Source organism: Symphalangus syndactylus, chromosome 15, assembly GCF_028878055.3.
Source record: "Symphalangus syndactylus isolate Jambi chromosome 15, NHGRI_mSymSyn1-v2.1_pri, whole genome shotgun sequence".
Lineage (NCBI taxonomy): Eukaryota > Metazoa > Chordata > Mammalia > Primates > Hylobatidae > Symphalangus > Symphalangus syndactylus.
This window is the reverse complement of record NC_072437.2, coordinates 97386423-97407613: the sequence shown is the minus strand read 5'-3', so window position 1 is coordinate 97407613 and position 21191 is coordinate 97386423. Positions and strand designations below refer to the sequence as shown.

The 21191-nt window shown below is 38.0% G+C and overlaps 1 protein-coding gene across 4 annotated transcripts in view; it reads right to left on the bottom strand.

Annotated features, from left to right (window-relative positions):
* FRY (FRY microtubule binding protein) overlaps positions 1–21191 on the bottom strand; it is a 453339-nt gene that overhangs the window by 139128 nt on the left and 293020 nt on the right. For all 4 annotated transcript variants that reach the window (XM_063619275.1, XM_055244887.2, XM_055244886.2 and 1 more), the window contains 5 exons: positions 16535–16638; positions 15974–16082; positions 14078–14164; positions 7853–8024; positions 6127–6259 (listed from right to left, as the gene is read on the bottom strand). In XM_063619275.1, coding sequence (XP_063475345.1) covers positions 6127–6259; positions 7853–8024; positions 14078–14164; positions 15974–16082; positions 16535–16638 — 605 coding nt within the window. The remainder of the gene's footprint in view (positions 1–6126; positions 6260–7852; positions 8025–14077; positions 14165–15973; positions 16083–16534; positions 16639–21191) is intronic.

Sequence of the window (21191 nt, the reverse complement as noted above, 5' to 3'; positions counted from 1 at the left end):
GGAAGCTCGAACTGGGTGGAGCCCACCACAGCTCAAGGAGGCCTGCCTGCCTCTGTAGGCTCCACCACTGGGGGCAGGGCACAGACAAACAAAAAGTCAGCAGGAACCTCTGCAAACTTAAATGTCCCTGTCGGACAGCTTTGAAGAGAGTAGTGGTTCTCCCAGCACATAGCTGGAGATCTGAGAATGGGCACACTGCCTCCTAAAGTGGGTCCCTGACCCCCGAGCAGCCTAACTGGGAGGCACACCCCAGTAGGGACAGACTGACACCTCACTCGGCTGGGTACTCCTCTGAGACAAAACTTCCAGAGGAACGATCAGATGGCTGAATTTGCAGTTCACGAAAATCCGCTGTTCTGCAGCCACCGCTGCTGACACCCAGGCAAACAGGGTCTGGAGTGGACCTCTAGCAAACTCCAACAGACCTGCAGCTGAGGGTCCTGTCTGTTAGAAGGAAAACTAACAAACAGAAAGGACACCCACACCAAAAACCCATCTGTACATCACCATCATCAAAGACCAAAAGTAGAAAAAACTACAAAGATGGGGAGGAAACAGAGCAGAAAAACTGGAAACTCTAAAAAGCAGAGCGCCTCTCCTCCTCCAAAGGAACGCAGTTCCTCACCAGCAACGGAACAGTGCTGGATGGAGAATGACTTTGACGAGTTGAGAGAAGAAGGCTTCAGACGATCAAACTACTCCGAGCTACAGGAGGAAATTCAAACCAATGGCAAAGAAGTTAAAAACTTTGAAAAAAAATTAGATGAATGTATAACTAAAATGACCAATGCAGAGAAGTGCTTAAAGGAGCTGATGGAGCTGAAAGCCAAGTTTCGAGAACTACGTGAAGAATACAGAAGCCTCAGTAGCTGATGCGATCAACTGGAAGAAAGGGTATCAGTGATGGAAGATGAAATGAATGAAATGAAGCGAGAAGGGAAGTTTAGAGAAAAAAGAATAAAAAGCAATGAACAAAGCCTCCAACAAATATGGGACTATGTGAAAAGACCAAACCTACATCTGATTGGTGTACCTGAAAGTGACGGGGAGAATGGAACCAAGTTGGAAAACACTCTGCAAGATATTATCCAGGAGAACTTCCCCAATCTAGCAAGGCAGGCCAACATTCAGATTCAGGAAATACAGAGAACGCCACAAAGATATTCCTAGAGAAGAGCAACTCCAAGACACATAATTGTCAGATTCACCAAAGTTGAAATGAAGGAAAAAATGTTAAGGGCAGCCAGAGAGAAAGGTGGGGTTACCCACAAAGGGAAGCCCATCAGACTAACAGCTGATCTCTCAGCAGAAACTCTACAAGCCAGAAGAGAGTAGGGAGCAATATTCAACATTCTTAAAGAAAAGAATTTTTAACCCAGAATTTCTTATCCAGCCAAACTAAGCTTCATAAGTGAAGGAGAAATAAAATACTTTACAGACAAGCAAATGCTGAGAGATTTTTTTCACCACCAGGCCTGCCCTAAAAGAGCTCCTGAAGGAAGCACTAAACATGGAAAGGAACAACCAGTACCAGCCACTGCAAAAACATGCCAAATTGTAAAGACCATCGAGGCTAGGAAGAAACTGCATCAACTAACGAGCAAAATAACCAGCTAACATCATAATGACAGGATCAAAATCACACATAACAATATTAACTTTAAATGTAAATGGGCTAAATGCTCCAATTAAAAGACACAGACCGGCAAATTGGATAAGGAGTCAAGACCCATCAGTGTGCTGTATTCAGGAAACCCATCTCACGTGCAGAGACACACATAGACTCAAAATAAAGGGATGGAGGAAGATCTACCAAGCAAATGGAAAACAAAAAAAGGCAGGGGTTGAATCCTAGTCTCTGAGAAAATAGACTTTAAACCAACAAAGATCAAAAGAGACAAAGAAGGCCATTACATAATGGTAAAGGGATCAATTCAACAAGAAGAGCTAACTATCCTAAATATATATGCACCCAATACAGGATCACCCAGATTCATAAAGCAAGTCCTGAGCGACCTACAAAGAGACTTAGACTCTCACACAATAATAATGGGAGATTTTAACACCCCACTGTCAACATTAGACAGATCAACGAGACAGAAAGTTAACAAGGATACCCAGGAATTGAACTCAGCTCTGCACCAAGCAGACCTAATACACATCTACAGAACTCTCCACCCCAAAGCAACAGAATATACATTTTTTCAGCACCACATCACACCTATTCCAAAATTGACCACATAGTTGGAAGTAAAGCTCTCCTCAGCAAAAATAAAAGAACAGAAATTACAACAAACTGTCAGACCACAGTGTAATCAAACTAGAACTCAGGATTAAGAAACTCACTCAAAACCTCTCAATTACATGGAAACTGAACAACCTGCTCCTGAATGACTACTGGGTACATAACGAAATGAAGGCAGAAATGAAGATGTTCTTTGAAACCTACGAGAACAAAGACACAACATACCAGAATCTCTGGGACACAATCAAAGCAATGTGTGGAGGGAAATTTACAGCACTAAATGCCCATAAGAGAAAGCAGGAAAGATCCAAAATTGACACCCTAACATCACAATTCAAAGAACTAGAAAAGCAAGGGCAAACACATTCAAAAGCTAGCAGAAGGCAAGAAATAACTAAAATCAGAGCAGAACTGAAGGAAATAGAGACACAAAAAACCCTTCAAAAAATTAATGAATCCAGGAGCTGGTTTTTTGAAAAGATCAACAAAATTGATAGACTGCTAGCAAGACTAATAAAGAAGAAAAGAGAGAAGAATCAAATAGACGCAATAAAAAATGAAAAAGGGGATATCACCACCAATCCCACAGAAATACAATCTACCATCAGAGAATACTACAAACACCTCTATGCAAATAAACTAGAAAATCTAGAAGAAATGGATAAATTTCTCGACAAATACACTCTCCCAAGACTAAACCAGGAAGAAGTTGAATCTCTGAATAGACCAATAACAGGCTCTGAAATTGTGGCAATAATTAGTAGCTTATCAACCAAAAAGAGTCCAGGACCTGATGGATTCACAGCTGAATTCTACCAGAGGTACAAGGAGGAACTGGTACCATTCCTTCTGAAACTATTTCAATCAATAGAAAAAGAGGGAATCCTCCCTAACACATTTTATGAGGCCAGCATCATCCTGATACCAAAGCCTGGCAGAGACACAACCAAAAAAGAGAATTTCAGACCAATATCCTTGATGAACATTGATGCAAAAATCCTCAATAAAATACTGGCAAACCGAATCCAGCAGCACATCAAAAAGCTTATCCACCATGATCAAGTGGGCTTCATCCCTGGGATGCAAGGCTGGTTCAACATACGCAAATCAATAAATGTAATCCAGCATATAAACAGAACCAAAGACAAAAACCACATGATTATCTCAATAGATGCAGAAAAGGCCTATGACAAAATTCAACAACACTTCATGCTAAAAACTCTCAATAAATTAGGTATTGATGGGACGTATCTCAAAATAATAAGAGCTATCTATGACAAACCCACAGCCAATATCATACTGAATGGGCAAAAACTGAAAGCATTCCCTTTGAAAACTGGCACAAGACAGGGATGCCCTCTCTCACCACTCCTATTCCACACAGTGTTGGAAGTTCTGGCCAGGGCAATCAGGCAGGAGAAGGAAATAAAGGGTATTCAATTAGGAAAAGAGGAAGTCAAATTGTCCCTGTTTGCAGATGACATGATTGTATATCTAGAAAACCCCATTGTCTCAGCCCAAAATCTCCTTAAGCTGATAAGGAACTTCAGCAAAGTCTCAGGATACAAAATCAATGTACAAAAATCACAAGCATTCTTGTACACCAATAACAGACAAACAGAGAGCCAAATCATGAGTGAACTCCCATTCACAATTGCTTCAAAAAGAATAAAATACCTAGGAATCCAACTTACAAGGGACGCGAAGGACCTCTTCAAGGAGAACTATAAACCACTGCTCAATGAAATAAAAGAGGATACAAACAAATGGAAGAACATTCCATGCTCATGGGTTGGAAGAATCAATATCGTGAAAATGGCCATACTGCCCAAAGTAATTTATAGATTCAATGCCATCCCCATCAAGCTACCAATGACTTTCTTCACAGAATTGGAAACAACTACTTTAAAGTTCATATGGAACCAAAAAAGAGCCTGCATTGCCAAGTCAATCCTAAGCCAAAAGAACAAAGCTGGAGGCATCACGCTACCTGACTTCAAACTATACTACAAGGCTACAGTAGCCAAAACAGCATGGTACTGGTACCAAAACAGACACATAGATCAATGGAAGAGAACAGAGCCCTCAGAAATAATGCCGCATATCTACAACTATCTGATCTTTGATAAACCTGACAAAAACAAGCAATGGGATAAGGATTCCCTATTTAATAAATGGTGTTGGGAAAACTGGCTAGCCATATGTAGAAAGCTGAAACCGGATCCCTTCCTTACACCTTATACAAAAATTAATTCAAGATGGATTAAAGACTTACATGTTAGACCTAAAACCATAAAAACCCTAGAAGAAAACCTAGGCAATACCCTTCAGGACATAGGCATGGGCAAGGACTTCATGTCTAAAACACCAAAAGCAATGGCAACAAAAGCCAAAATTGACAAATGGGATCTAATTAAACTAAAGGGCTTCTGCACAGCGAAAGAAACTACCATCAGAGTGAACAGGCAACCTACAGAATGGGAGAAAATTTTTGCAACCTACTCATCTGACAAAGGGCTAATATCCAGAATCTACAATGAACTCAAACAAATTTACAAGAAAAAAACAAACAACCCCATCAAAAAGTGGGCGAAGGACTTTTTGAACAGACACTTCTCAAAAGAAGACATTTATGCAGCCAAAACACACATGAAAAAATGCTCATCATCACTGGCCATCAGAGAAATGCAAATCAAAACCACAATGAGATACCATCTCACACCAGTTAGAATGGCGATTATTAAAAAGTCAGGAAACAACAGGTGCTGGAGAGGATGTGGAGAAATAGGAACACTTTTACACCGTTGGTGGGACTGTAAACTAGTTCAACCATTGTGGACGTCAGTGTGGTGATTCCTCAGGGATCTCGAACTAGAAATACCATTTGACCCAGCCATCCCATTACTGGGCATATACCCAAAGGACTATAAATCATGCTGCTATAAAGACACATGCACATGTATGTTTATTGTGGCACTATTCACAATAGCAAAGACTTGGAACCAACCCAAATGTCCAACAATGATAGACTGGATTAAGAAAATGTGGCACATATACACCATGGATTACTATGCAGCCATAAAAAATGATGAGTTCATGTCCGTTGTAGGGACATGGATGAAACTGGAAACCATCATTCTCAGTAAACTATCGCAAGGACAAAAAACCAAACACCGCATGTTCTCACTCATAAGTGGGAATTGAACAATGAGAACTCATGGACACAGGAAGAGGAACATCACACTCCGGGGACTGTTGTGGGGTTGGGGGAGGGGGGAGGGACAGCATTAGGAGATATACCTAATGCTAAATGACGAGTTAATGGTGCAGCACACCAACATGGCACATGGATACATATGTAACAAACCTGCACATTGTGCACATGTACCCTAAAACTTAAAGTATAATTAGAAAAAAAAGAATACTTGATTTGAATACATTTGTAGCTATGCATGCTTTCTTAAAATACTTTCTGTAATGCAGTCTGTTACACAGTCGCACAGAAACTATGAAGTAGGAACTGTCACGAGATGTATAAAGATGGAATGTCTGTAAATTTGGGATGTCACTATGTCACATGAGTTGTGATGGTGCCTGGGAACAAAATGCCATTTCTGAAAACATGGACCAGTGAGTCATGGGCCTCATTTTCTAACTTACTGACCTAATGATACTTGAGATATAAATAAAATAGATCAATCACAGATATGACCTTATTTTTATAGTTAATCAAATACTGTGAAGGTTTTTTTTTTTAACTATCTTTACTACTTTTTAGAACTCTAAGAAGATGAAAACAAAATACAGAACAAATGAGAATACTGTCTACTTGTGTCTTCTGGATAATCTTTCACTGATAACTTAGTCTTTACTGTACTCACGTGATCATGTCTTCTGGTTCTTTGTTTAACATCTGTACATTAGTCAGCATCATACACCTTCCTACTTCTTTATCAAGGTGCCTTAAAATGTTGTCTACAGCTTTTCGTACTTGAGAGTAATATAAGGACATGCCTGAAAAACATGCATCATAGTTATACCTTCAACTGAATCTATCAAAGGATATCCTGTATTCATCTCTATAATATTTTTTACTGAAGACCTTATGAGTCAATGACTTCCTTGAGCAAAAGGGCCGTCTGATTCAATCTCATCTGCACAGCTATTAGCATAGTGCCTTGCACTTAGTAGGTGTTCACCAGATAATCACTTAAATTCAATTTATAGGAATTCTAATACTCAATTGGAAGTATTTTCCAGAAGAGTTAAAATAATAAGAAAATACAAAATTCAAATTAAAGCAATTTGAATTTTAAAGTTTCTAGTTAGCATAAGAAAATTCACCATCATTAGTGATTATGTGAATAAAGAATAATTCTCATTGGGGGTTAGGACTTTAATAACTCCATATGACCCTCTGAAATATATATGTGAATTTTTTTAGTAAAATAAAATAACTTCACATTATAAATTTAAAAATGAAGAAAAACATATTTTAGCTATATTATTTTTATTGTTCTCATTAACTACAGTGTCGATGTACTACACTGGAAGACGAATGTGTATATGAATTATACAAATGAAAAGTAAATACCTTTGTATTTAAAATTTGTACCTTAGTGAAATAATTATTCATGATTATTTCTCATGCATTACATCTGCTTTTTTTTTTTTTTTTTTTTTTGAGATGGAGTTTTACTCTTGTGGCCCAGGCTGGAGTGGAATGGCGCAATCTTGGCTGACCGCAACCTCCATCTCTTGGGTTCATACGATTCTCCTGCCTTAGCCTCCCAAGTTGCTGGGATTACAGGCATGCGCCACCACGCCCAGCTAATTTTGTATTTTTAGTAGAGACAGGGTTTCTCCATGTTGGTCAGGTTGGTCTCGAACTCCCAACCTCAGGTGGAGTTTCGGCCTTCCAAAATGCTGGGATTACAGGCGTGAGCCATTGCACCCAACGTATTATACCTTTTAAAAGTCATTTAAACATTGCATAACTAAAGAGAAATACTTCAAAGCAAAAAATTTCCTTGTGTGTTTCTCTCAGGTCTGTAGAATCCAGTAACTATCTTAATAAAGTTTGTAGTAGGTGTCTACATTTGGGTACTTGGTAAGAAATGAACAAATGCCAAAAACATCTCTTTAGATAAGATAGTTAAATTAGGAAATCATCTCACGTAGTCTAAATCCACAATATAACATGATGTGTGTTGTGAGATTTGGCATGTTTAAAACACGTTAAACTAATTTAACTAAAGAAAAAAAGAAGGAGATGAATGAATGAACTGATAAACAGGATTATTTAGCAAAGCACACAGAAGTCTTGGAGACTCACTGAAAAACGTAGTAATCATTATTAGAGGCTTTAAAAAGACCACAGATACAAGTCTAACATTTAAATGCCAAAATATTTACCAGGAAGTTCTAAAAAGTTTAAAGAGCAGTAAAACAAAACACAGCATGAATCAATCAAAACAATTAATGTTGGAATGTCTTATCATCTACTTCTATAAAGATTTTTAAAAGTGCATCTCACTAAAGATAAATATCTACTGGTCATTTTAAGGGCTTCATAAGGCTTAGTTCTTATGCACTTCTGAAACTCACCTATCATTTTGGCTTCCTCTTCAGTTAGCGTTTTACTCAAATATGTTTTCTTTACTCTCAACGTGTTTCCTGAAGGAAGAACGGCTCCTGTAACCGGCATGGGAGGTTCCCCGTCTTTCTGCTGCAAGCTATCAGCTATGACCAAGAATGCCCGTAAACCAATGTTCATTCTCTGTAAGAGACAATATTGTCATGACAAAAGGAAAGGCCCAATTATTGTAGTGGAATACATCCATAAGTCTTTCAGATAGTTAAGATTGAATTGCATGTAGAAGAGTATGAGAAAATAATTTAAAAGGCACAAGAGTGTAGAGCAATCTTATGAAAATAAAATTAAGTTTCTGTCACTGTTTTTTCTTGTCGCATTATAAGAAAACAACGGGAGATTTCACCGACTGTGGAGGGCATGTTTGAGATGGTCATGTACAATATTCTGTTGAGGGGAATGCTGAGTGTATCTCTAAAAGATATGCCTCATCCTCTGGAGCAGGTGCAACTAAGGTAAACTGAGGTAAACAAGGGCTCATATGTCTCCTGGAAGAAGGGAGGCACCACATGTGTTAGCTCACAAAGATTGAATGGAAACACCCAGGGTTCCAAATGGGAACCATAAAATGAACATTACCTGCTCTCAACCGCAGGTCTTGACTTCTGATTTACAAAGGCCAGCAAGTTTGAGAAGAAATTTTAAAAATTCAATGCCACAGAACCTGTTACTGATGAAAACATATGGGTGTGTAAGAAGAAATGTGATTGTGGGCCAGATTGATCTTCCTTAGGCTCAGGTATGGCACAACTTTGGCCCTGAAAGACGGCTTAGTAAGACAGGTGCTCTCCCTAGTGCTCATCTTCAAAGGTCAGAAGGTACCTAAGCATCTGTACTCCATTAAACAGCCACGTGTGAAACATTTACACCAATATTTTTAAACCTCATGAAGTAGTAAGTTCCCTAAGTATACTGCTACCTACAGAAGAAAATAATGACGATTACTAGGACTGATGAAAATAATTTAGTTACAATGTATTGAGTCCCTAAAATATATCCAGAACTTCTCATTAACTTTCATCCTTAACACAGTCATATGAGGAAGGTATTCCCACTTTACAGGTTAAAGTATTCTCATTTTTTCAGGTGAGGAAACTGAGCTATAGTGGGAAACTTTGCATCTAAATCTGGTTTGCCTGAATCACCTATTTAGTTGAACACGATTACATTTTATAACATAAAGTAACACAGACTTCTATTCATTTTAAAATTATTTATTCAAGCTTTAAGGAGTTATCATAATTCAACCAGGATTTGGTAAATATTTCTCTGGCTCATTTATAAGCAATTCAATGTGTACTTTATGATTTTTTGGCCTTAAATTATATGCTTTCTCCATTTTCTAGAATGAAAGAATATTACTTTAAAAAATAATCCGTGTATCAAAGCCCATTAGTTCCCTCTGTTGATAGTTCTTTCTTTTTGGAGACGGAGTCTCGCTCTGTCACCCAGGCTGGAGTGCAGTGGCACGATCTTGGCTCACTGCAAGCTCTGCCTCCCGGGTTCACGCCATTCTCCTGCCTCAGCCTCTCCGAGTAGCTGGGACTACAGGCGCCCGCCACCACGCCTGGCTAATTTTTTGTATTTTTTTTAGTAGAGACGGGGTTTCACCGTGGTCTCGATCTCCTGACCTCGTGATCCTCCTGCCTCGGCCTCCCAAAGTGCTGGGATTACAAGTGTGAGCCACCGCGCCCGGCCGATAGTTCTTTGATGAGATATTTCTAGGCTTGTGCGTGTCTCTCAAGACATAGCAATGTTGTGGATAAGAATATAAAATGGTCAATTCAGCAGATGCAGTACTAATATAATAACCGTGGGATGACATATGTGGTCAAGCCTCAATTATCTGCCAGTGGATTATCCAATTTAGCAATCATCCTTGTCAGTTCTCTAAGTTTTCCTTTCCCTGGACAACACTAAGGGCAGAAATAAGATGGGATAGTTTGGTACACACATTTTGAAGTTAACTTCAAAAATAATTTATTTTTTTTTTAAATTTCATATAGTTCTGCATCACAACTCTCCCTTTTGTCTGGCCTTGGAAAATTACTTAACTTTTCCAAGTCCAGGTATCTGCTTCCTTTCTGTAAAATGAGGATAGTAATACCTATCAATCATATGGGGCTATTGTGAGAATGAAAGAAAATGTCTGAAAAGCTGCTGCTGGCAAATATCTCTTGGAAGCCAGAATCCCCACTCTATTTTTTTAAAAATCAGGTTTATTGAGATATAAATTACATGTACTAAAAGTCTCTCCTTTTAGTTGTACAGTTGTTTGAGTTTAGAGAAACATACATAGTCAGGTAACCATCAACAGAATCAAGATCCAAAATATTCTTGCAGTGAGCCGAGATTGTGCCACTGCACTCCAGCCTGGGCGACAGAGCGAGACTCCGTCTCAAAAAAAAAAAAAAAAAAAAAAAAAGATCCAAAATATTTCCACCATGTCCAGAAAGTCCCCCGTGCGTTTTTGCAGTTAGTCTTCTCTCCTAACCCTAGCACCTGACAAACATTGTCTAATTTTCACATTCCACCTTTTCCAGAATGTGATATAAATTGAATCAAATAGTACATAGACTTTATATCTTGCTTTTTCAGTGAGCACAATGCTTTTGAGATGTTATTGCAAGTATCAGCAGTTCGTTCATTTTTATTGCCAAATAGTATCCATTGTATTGATGATTCACAATTTGTTTAGCCATTCACCAGGGTTTGGACATGAGTTGCTTTTTTATTTTTAGTGACTATGAATGAGGCTGCTATAAATATTTGCACAAACCTTTGTGAGCATGTGTTTTGATTTCTCTAGGAAAAATACCTTGGGATGGAATTGCTGAGTCATATGGTTAAGTATACGTTTAATCTTAAAAGAAATTGCCAAATTTTTCTAAAGTGGTTGTACCTTTTTGTAATCTCACTAGAATAATATGAGGTTCTAGTTGCTCTTTATCTTCCCCAGGACATCTCGTTTTGGTTTTAAATTGAATTTCCTTAATGACTAATGAGGTTGAATGTCTTTTCATGAGATTATTAGCCATTTGTGTCTCTTCCCTGGTGAAGATGCTGATCCTTCTGCCCATTTAAAACATTGGGTTATTTTCTTATTATTGAAATGTGGGAATTCTCTATATATTCAGATGGAAGTTATTTGTCAGATATGAGTTTTGTAAATATTTTCTCCCAGTCTGTGGCTCTCCACTTTAACTGTTTTTTTGAAGTACAGACATTTTTAATTTTGATGATGTTCAATTTATCAACTTTTTTCTTTTATAGTTTATGATTTTTATGTCCTAGAAATTTTTTCGCACCTGAAGGTCATGAAAATCTCCTTTTCTTCTGGAAGATTTATAGTATCAGATTTTACTTTTAGGTTCATGATCCATTTTGAGTTAATTTTTGTTTATAGTGCAAATTATAGGCTGAGGTTCAATATTTTGCAGGTGGAGATCCAATTGTTCAGCACCATTTATTGGAAACATTATCTTCTATCCATTGAATTAACTTAGAATCATTGTTGAAAATCAATTGACCCTGTATATCTTAGTCTATTTCTAGATTTCTAGATTCTCTATTCTGTTCAACTGGTTTTTATATTCATCCTTCTGCCAATACTACACTGCCTTGATCACTATACAACTTTATAGTAAGTCCTGAAATCAGGCCATGCTAGTCTTCTAATTTTATTCTTCTTGTACAAAATTATGTTGGTTATTCTAGTTCCTTTGATTTTCCATATAAATTTTAGAATCAGCTTGTTGGTTTCTACAGAAAAGGTGCAGAGATTTTAATTGGGTTTATTATTATTGAGATTACAGTTTAATCTACATAGATCAATTTGGGGACAACTGACCTCTTGTTAACAGGGAGTCATTCAATCTACAGTTATTTCTCTTCACTATTTGGGCCTTCTTTGATTTCTCTCAGGATTTAGTAATTTTCAGTATTAAAATATTGCACATATTTTGTCAGCTTTAGTGCTAAGTTATTTTGTTTTTCAGTGTTACTGTAAATTGTTCAATTTCTAATTGTTCATAACTAGAATATATTGATTTTATTTCTCTTGTATCCTATAGACTTCCTAAAATCATTTATTAGTTCCAGTAGGTTTTCTTTAGGTTCTTTGTACATAAATAATCATGTTCTCTGTGAATTAAGACAATTTTATTTCTTCCTTTCCAATCTATACGCTTTTATTTCTTCTTCTTGCCGCTAGCACTACATAAGACCTCCGGCTTCGCATTATTTTAGGTCAAGGAAAAACAGAGAAATTGATGACCAAGAAACCCTTCTCACAGACCAGCAAGTCTTCACGATGATGAGGATGGATATAGAAGGTCATTCAGGTGTGCACTAAAACAAGACAATTACCTGGAAATTTTGAAGAGTTGAGTGGTGGTGCAGCATAAAGTTTACAGTAAGATAATCCTTTAGATCTCCAGGCCTTGTTCCACAAGCTACTTCCAAAATATTATTTAAGACCCAATCTGAACTTGTTTCCTGAGAAACAATGCGCTACAGCATGTTTCATCAAGTGTATGACATCTGCTTTGCAGACTATGCTGTCCTCCTGTCTGCTTTTAAGTGGGGTTATGGGTATGCCTTTGAGCTTATAATTACCAACTACTGATAAATGAATTATTCCATAAATCTACAAGATCACAAGAAATGGAAGAAGATAACCAAATAGTTACTCCTATTGGTATCTTTTTTTTAAATCACAGTTCCAACTGCTCTACACAGAGAGCTTAACTAATTACTCACTGACTGAATGAGGAGTTTGAGAAAAGAACCAAGAATACATTTTATAGACAGTGATAATGATGGTAGTAGCTTTTAACATGTCCTTTTTAGACAAGTAATCCAGTAATTCTGAGAAATGATTGCTAAAGACAGTAAAGCCATGACTGCTAAGAAATGAATAATGTCTTGAGAACCTTCCCAGCAAGAGAAGGCTCTTCACTGTACAGCTCTGGGCCTCCTTCCAGCCCAAAGCCTCTGGTTTGGCACTGGCCCTGCCCCCTCCCATTGGCCCAGAGACCCTGGCTGCAGCCATTCCAGAAGACTGTGAGGTCAATGGACACCACACAGAAATTCCCATTTTTGGACTTTTTGTGCTGTTCCTAGATATGTGGCAACCTTGATATCAAGAAGAGAATACGGGGTGTGGTGGGAAGGAGCATGGGACTAACAGGGACCTGGGTCCCCTCTGCTACTAACAAGCTGCCAGTCTCCAGCCTCCAGGCCCCCTTCCTCACTGACAGAATGAAGGAGCCAGATGATCATACAGAGATGATGGGAACTCTCTATGTATTTGATTTTTATGGTGTGCAGTCTCCTCTCTCTCCCTTTCTTTCTTCCCTTTTTTTTTCTTAAGAGTTTGTAACGTACTCTTCCTAATACCACAATTCTTCTGCGAGTTGAGGTAGAAAGGCATTTTGTCCTTTTTATTGGTGAAAAAGCTGGAGTTCATAGAGGTAAATGTCACACAGCTAGGAAAAGCAGCAGAGCCTGTGGCAAGTGGCAAATTTGGCTCTGCTGACTTCTGGCCCAGTGTTCTTTCTACAACCTCATAGAAAAAGAGGCAGTGTGCCAGGCATACTTTTGTTGGCTGACAGTGTTTTTAAAAGTTTAAAATTATATGTGCTGTTCATGTGCACAGCCTCCACTGCTCCACGTTGTGTATGATACCCACTGTATACTCATCTCCACAGTCTGCCTGCCCTGGAGTTGGGATGCTGTCACAGAAACAGATGTGCACACATTATTTATTTAATTTCATTGTTTTACTATTTTTATTATTACACATATTTGTTCTTCTATGTTTCATCACTTCCCGATGCTAAATTTGTTAAACAGTTATAAGTAAAAGCACAGACTTTTCTAAAATAAAACAACCTAACTTTTAGTGATGAATTATCTTTTTGGGCAAGAATTACTTTGTTATACAAGAACAGAATATGGTAGCACATCAACCTTTCATCTAACCGTTTCATTCTAAGTCTATTAATCCAAAATTTTACTTCTGAAATTCCACCATCATCTGAATTTGGACACTGACAGAAACAAATAGAAGACTTTGTGAGCAGACATCCCTCACCCCATTCTCCAAAGCCGCAAAGCAAAGGTATGGTTCCGTGAAGACATGCTCTGTTAGAAGTACATAAAAGGATCATTCATACCTCTGGGTTGAGACTGAATGCTTTCGCTGGTTTTCCCACACAAAGAAAATCGAAAATGATTTCTTTCATTGCAAAATCTAAACGTTCCTGTAGTGAAAACAAGAACACAAAATGAAAGTGTTAAAATATAAACTCAACATAAAATGGCTGTTTTCATCAATATGCACCAAGCAAACAGGTGGTGGCTAAAAGAGGAAGGGCACTGCTCAGTTTTGTGGCTTGCAGAGAACCTGGAGGAAGACCATGCCCACCTGAACCGAGAGTAGCGCTGCTTCTGTTTTGTGTGGTGTGCAAGGAGGCCTTCATTATACAAAATATGTAATTGGCCCCTAAACCACAGTATGACTAATGACAAAAGACCTCCCCCCCCACAAATCAAATAACCAAACACTTGGGGTATCTGGGCTTATAAAGAGGGTGAACTCTTCCTACTTGTACTGTACCTCTTTAAAATGTATTTTTAAAGAGATCACTGCAAAATGATCATTTTCTTCTATTCTCTAACATTAAAAATCCTTTGGCTCATATTATAACAAACAATTCTGCATGTGAGACATGTAATCAATACATAAGATATATTAAGGTTACTTAATATGTCAGGGGTGTGTATATATATATATATAGTATAACAGGTATAATATGCCAGGTATATATATAACAATAGTTAATATGTATAATTAATATATGTAAAAATATATCGGAATATATAACAGGAATATATATATCAGGTATAGATAATTAATATATATAATTTATATATAAAATATATCAGGTATCTGTGTGTATATATATGTGTGTGTATATGTACATATTTACTTATATATATATATAAATAAAATAGGTTCATTTTATACAACATATTCCAGAATAAACAAAGCACATTCTCAGTCACATGATAACTACATGCAGAAAAATTACATTAATTCTTTCATCTGCAGAGCAAGTAATGTCCTTTCCCTAGTACAAATATTACAGAGCTATTCCATTGCACCAAACTCAAAGAGAGATATTACTGTCAAATCATCTGTGAAGTAGCAATTGAACCTTACACTTTATATCAGTATCAATTGTACTTCAACAGTACTTTCATGCCTATTATTTCCCTTTAAGCACACGATATTCTGAGGCAAGCATTTTCATCCCCATTTTACAGATAAAGAAACAGAAAAAAGATGTTCTCTGATTTGTTTAAGGTTATAGAGCTGGCTCATGGCAGAGGCTGGACTGGAATAATAGTCTTTTCCTGTTCCTCTGCACAAGGAGGCCAAAGTTGGGGTAAACCCATTTACTCACAAAGTGTTTTGAAAAGTAAAGCTCCTGGGTTCAAATAGTAAATTACATATTAAAAACTATGTTTAATATTACTGGACCTGTTTTTAAGTCATTAATATACATAAAGCACTTAGAACAGTTCTTGGCAAAAGAGTGCTTGATAAATGCTAATATTCCTATTAAATTCTTTTTCATAGGTTGAAAGAACATTATTATTTATTCCTCAAATTTTGCTAAATTGTTCTCTTTTGGTTTTCTCTGAACACCAGATCCTTTGCTTCCTCTTTACTTGTAGAATCCAGAGCAGAGAAACAGGAAAAAAACAGAGGTGAAGAGTCAAGACAATCTTACTAATTCACAGACTTTGTGACTCAGATGAGCCACTTAAACTCTGTCTCTGTTTCTTCGTTTATCAGATGCTGAAAACACTTGACATACTCAACTCACAACTTGTGCTTTGAAGCAAAAGAATAGGCTGTGTGTGAAAACACTTTAAATCTTTCACAGAAGTCTAAACACGTAAGATACTAATTTAGACTTTCAATCTTTTAGTACTTCATAAGAAGGAGGCTGGCTGCTTAAAAACCATTAGAAGATTCCCACCACCAGAATCTTCTCCATTACCTGGGCAATGAACTGGATGATTTTCACAAAGATGTTCAGAGGCATGTCCCTTGGCACCACACCGCGGGACCCTTTGGGGAAAAGTGTTGTGATGATGGTTATAAGTCGGCTGAAAGATAAGGGGGAAAAGAGAAAACAAGCAAGATTGTCTGAGCTCCAGTTCTTTAAGGGAAAATGGCAGATGTTTCATCTTATCTAAGAATCAGAGAGAATTCAAAAAAGAAAACAAACCACCTCACCTCTTTCCATTCGCATAATTACTCTATGAAAAGTTTTTCTGGAAAACTAAGAGCAGTTGGAAAATTATAGTTTTTTTTTGTTAAAGTGGCAGATGCAACTCTGGAAGTGGAACCTGTTGATCCTGGTAGAGGCTGGAGCTTTTGTAATGGGTGTTGAGCCAATGACTATGGAAAGCCTGAAAATGTTCCCTTAGGACTTAGATCTTCTAGAAACTATCAGCTTTGAACAGCTTCTAGTTGAGTTAGCATATGTAGTAATAAAAGAAACACCCTCTGCAGTGGCTGAGTGATGTGGTTACCATTGACACAAGCCAAATCTTACCTCTGAGTAGCTGTGTTGCTTTCACATTTAATTCGAATCATATAAACCCAAAGTAATCTGTAGAGTGATTCCAGTGCAACTCGAGCCATCTTGGGGTCTTTGTTCTATAACAGAAACCAAGATGTAAGACTGCAGATGTAAATACTGAGGTCTGAGCCTCTAGAGATGGCTCTTCTCTGAAGGCCTGGAAAAGGCAAGCTCCAGGTGGATGGCTGGGTACTTACGAGGCATATTGCATCACCTGGGACTTACAGGGTATTGGCCTCTCAATGCTCATAGGATAAATCATCCATGAGGAGGCATAAAAATGGTGGGACAGAGTAATTCTGGGGGAAGCCATGTCATTTTCTCCTTTGCCAAGATGAGTACTCAAGAGATTATCTTCTCCCTCCAACCCTAGGGAACCCAAATTCTTTAGCACCAATAGGAGAATGAGTCTGTTCTTTTTATTGTTGATTATGTCCTTTTAAACCTTTATTGTTTTGATTCTCCAATGCCTCCACCCCATCCCCATCCCATCTGATTACCCTCCAGTATTTATTGAGACTAATGTGTACTAGGTACTGTGCTAGAACCTGAGATGTAGAGATAAAAGATAATCCTTTCCCTTAAGATGTTCACAATCTATGGGGGATGGGAGTCAACTCTACAACAGTATGAAAAACTGGTAGGGACAGAAGCAAGAGGATAGGAAGAAGGGCAACATATGGCAAACTCAAGGAATGGGTCAGGAAAGGATTCCAGGAGCACATAAAAACTCACATGACTCATGCCTGTAATCCCAGCACTTTGGGAGGCAGAGGCAGGTGGATTATGAGGTCAGGAGTTCAATACCAGCCTGGCCAAGATGGTGAAATCCCGTTTCTACTAAAAAATATAAAAATTAGCTGGGCATGGTGGCGGGTGCCTGTAATCCCAGCTACTTGGGAGGCTGAGGCAGAGAACTGCTTGAACCTGGGAAGCGGAGGTTGCAGTGAGCCAAGATGGCGCCACTGCACTCCAGCCTGGGCGACAGAGCGAGACTCTGTCTCAAAAAAAAAAACAAAAGCAAAAAAAAAACAACAACAACAAAAAACTCAGATGAACCTTAAATCCATTTTTGTCATACTCATTCATAATGCACACACATTTGAGTTACTATGCTGAGCCTGCCACAGTTTGTGGCCCTAGATACTTCGAAAGGTGTAAAAAAAAAATGGTGGGAGGGGGAGGTTTGTAGGCAGAGGCAAGAGCACATGGCAACTGAGAGAAATGGAGGAGCAGAGGGCTCCCGTTTTGGAGCCTGAGAATCCTTTGTATGCTGGTGAAGGGCCAGTGCAAGGCCAGGTGAAGGAGCAGTAGGTGGTGAGGCTTGAGAGGAAAGCAGGGGCTACATGAGGTGCCTTTCATGAGGAGAACAGGCTTCTCATGATGGTGACAGGGAGCCAATGAGATCAGAGAGACCACAGAGGAAGTCCAATGTCTGCAGCATGGGGACAGAGGCAGAGGCAGGGAGACCAGCTGTGGGCACCCAGGCATTAACAAATCAGAGAGGAGAGTGTGGTTTCATCATCCGTGGACACTTCATTCCTCCATTCCTTACTTCTGACTCTCACTCCATCCTTTCAAACAATTTTATAGATTTTATCCACAAAATTTCCCTTGAATTTGATATCTTATCCATTCTCACTTCCTTTGCTATAGCTCAGGCTCCCAGCACTGTCATCTGGACTGCTGCAGTACCATCCTAATAGTCTCCCTAACTCAATCCTTGCCCGGCTGTCTATCTTACACAGATGATAATCCTTTCTATATAGAAGTCACAGAATCGGTAGTTTCCCTGGTGCCTGTGGGATCAAGCTAACATTTCTTGGCCTGGCATACCAGACTAGTCAATAGCTGGCTCTAACCTATCTCTTCTGCCTCCCATTCTGTTACTCTCCCGTAAGCTTTGTAAACCATAGCTAGGCCACGTTCATTCTATTTCCATGATAGAAGTGCCCTTCCACCCCCATTCCTGAATCGTTCTTTTCTCCCAAGTGAACCCTGTTCATTCTTTATAGTGGGCTTGGATGTCCTCTCCTTTGTGAAGCTTTCTTTTTTTTTTTTTTTTTCTCTGTTCCTCCCTGATGCCTTCAATCCCAGCCCATTAAAACTAATTATTTCCTCCTGAGTGTCCCCTGACTCTCATACATACCTCTAGCATAGCCCTTCAACTCCTTACCTATGGGGAGATCTTGTTTAAACATCAGCTCCCACATAAATGATAGGTTCTCTGAAAAAAGGGGACATTATCCCCTAAGATCTATTAAAATTTCTGCTGTTCTGCATGGGGTCAATGAATGTTTGCTAACCAGTCTTTCAATGTCTTAACTTTCTGATAGGTCTTTTGCCTTTATGTTACTTGTCTGTCTCCATTTATTTAGTCATATGATTCTTTTTTCTTCTTAGTGTAGATAATTTAGGTACTGATTTTTATAGAATTCATAATTGTTTTGAAATGATCTGGGATAAAGTTTATCTTTAAACTGCTACTGAATAAAGATGATCCACATAAATAAATTCTATAGGAAAGACTATAGTGAGAAATTTTTAGATTTAGGAAAGATAGACTTCATAGTCTTTGTAGTCTAACAACCTTTTAGTGCGGTCATTATTCTAAAAGTCTAAATTTCCATATACATTTAGGTCTGTTCTACATTTTTTTTTTTGTTCTACTAGTCTGTCTATTCAAGTACCACATCATTTTAATTATTCAGGTTTTATAATGTGTTAATATCTAGTATGGCCTACTTTATATAGTCCATTGCTTTTTTTTTAATTTTTAGCGGTTTCCAAGATTTTCTTGCATGTTTATTCTTCTAGATGAACTTTATAGCTATTTGTTTAGCTTCATGGAGAAAAAAAAAAAACCTGGCTTTTTAGAAGCACACATTTATGTAGAAGTTTTTTTTTTTTTTTTGGCCTGTTAATATAACAGGTAAAATTTGTCAAATGTTTTAGTTACTTAAAGGGGACTTGAAATTAGTAAAGCTGCATTTACTGCATTTAAAATACTCGATCATTTAAAAATTTCAGAAATTCTGACTACTTGTCTTCCAACTGGTCCAAATCAGCAAATGCCTATGGTGTACTTACATAGTGGTTAAAAGCAGACTTCACACAGACTGCCTGGGTTTGAATCCATCCTTGCCTTATAATTTATTAGCAATGTGGCCACCTAGAGAAAGCATTTTAATCTCTCTGGGTCTGATTTTCCCTGTCTGTGAAATGCAGATGATAATCCTACCTCCATCACAGGAGTGTATGAGAGTCAAATGAGTTAATGCACATAGGGTACTTAACACTGTACCTGCCTGTAGTATTATTATGTAGAAGACACCTGCCATCCAGCAGCAAACAAGGGAAATGTAGCCCCTGCCTTTAAGGAGCTTCTTTTCTAGTAGAAACATCTTTCCTTTGTGAATTTCCTTTTTAAAAATATATATATAACAGTTTATATTTGCATAGCGTATCATTTGAAATTCTTTCATATTCATAATCTCTCATTGTGAATCATGATGAGGAAGGCAAGTATCATCTCAATTTCACTGTAGACCGTAACCGAGATCTCTAGTTTAACTGATTGACACTAGTGTCTTCTGTTTCAGCTTCAACTTCTTTAAAATATTTGTCCTGTCCTTCCTGTCTACCATTTTTCTTGCATCTTATTGTGACTAATATTCTTTCACTCTTAAGAACATTTTTGAGATTATTTTTGCTTCCATATGCACTGAAAAGCAAAGTAGCAAACTTAGGTTTTAGTTTGTTTTGTCTGTGGATTATGTACTGTTAATTGGTTTTTAGCATTTCAAGATGATATCAGATCATTGCAACTGCCTCCTAAATGGATTTTCTGGCCTCTCTTCCATTCTTGCACAAATGATATTCTTGAAAATACAAACATGTTTTTTTACTTTCCTGCATTTAAAGTCCTTAAGTGGCTTCTAGTCACCTACTGGACAATGTCCAAATTTCATAATATGGCACATGAGGGGCCTTCTGTGACCTGGCTCCCTTGTACCACTTCCTGCCTCTGCCTTGTGGTAGGTGAACCTTGCACTGCAACACCCCTTTTGCAATTCCCTGCATGCCTGGAATGCCTTCCTACCCTTGTCTACTTGGATAACTTAAATTCAATTAGGTGACACCTCCTCTTACTACATTCCCCTGCCCCTCTACTCCTGTCCCAGTCCTCTGGAGAGGCTACCAAGTGCCCCTGCTCTCTGTTTTCTAGGAAACAGACATCCTTTACTTGAATATTTCGTACCAGACAGTGAGTTCCAGGCATTCTGATTTGTTCATTTTTGTGTCCTCAGTGACTACCATACAGCAGGTTATATATTAAAAACAAAACCAGAAAGTATTCAAAATCGAAAAGAATCTGAGTAGTAGCTGAAAAACTTGATGCATAAACTAGATTCATCTGTACAGGACCTATATGAAAGACAAACTTTACCATGTAGGTGAAGCTAATTTTCATATTATAATGACAGTAATAAATATCTTGCACTTGTATGGAATTTTGGTATTTCAGATGTGCTTTCACGTAACAAGATATCAATTGAAGGATTTTATAGATGAGAGAAGGCCCAATAAATTGCTCAAAGTAAATGATAGTAAACCAGTTTAGTAAACG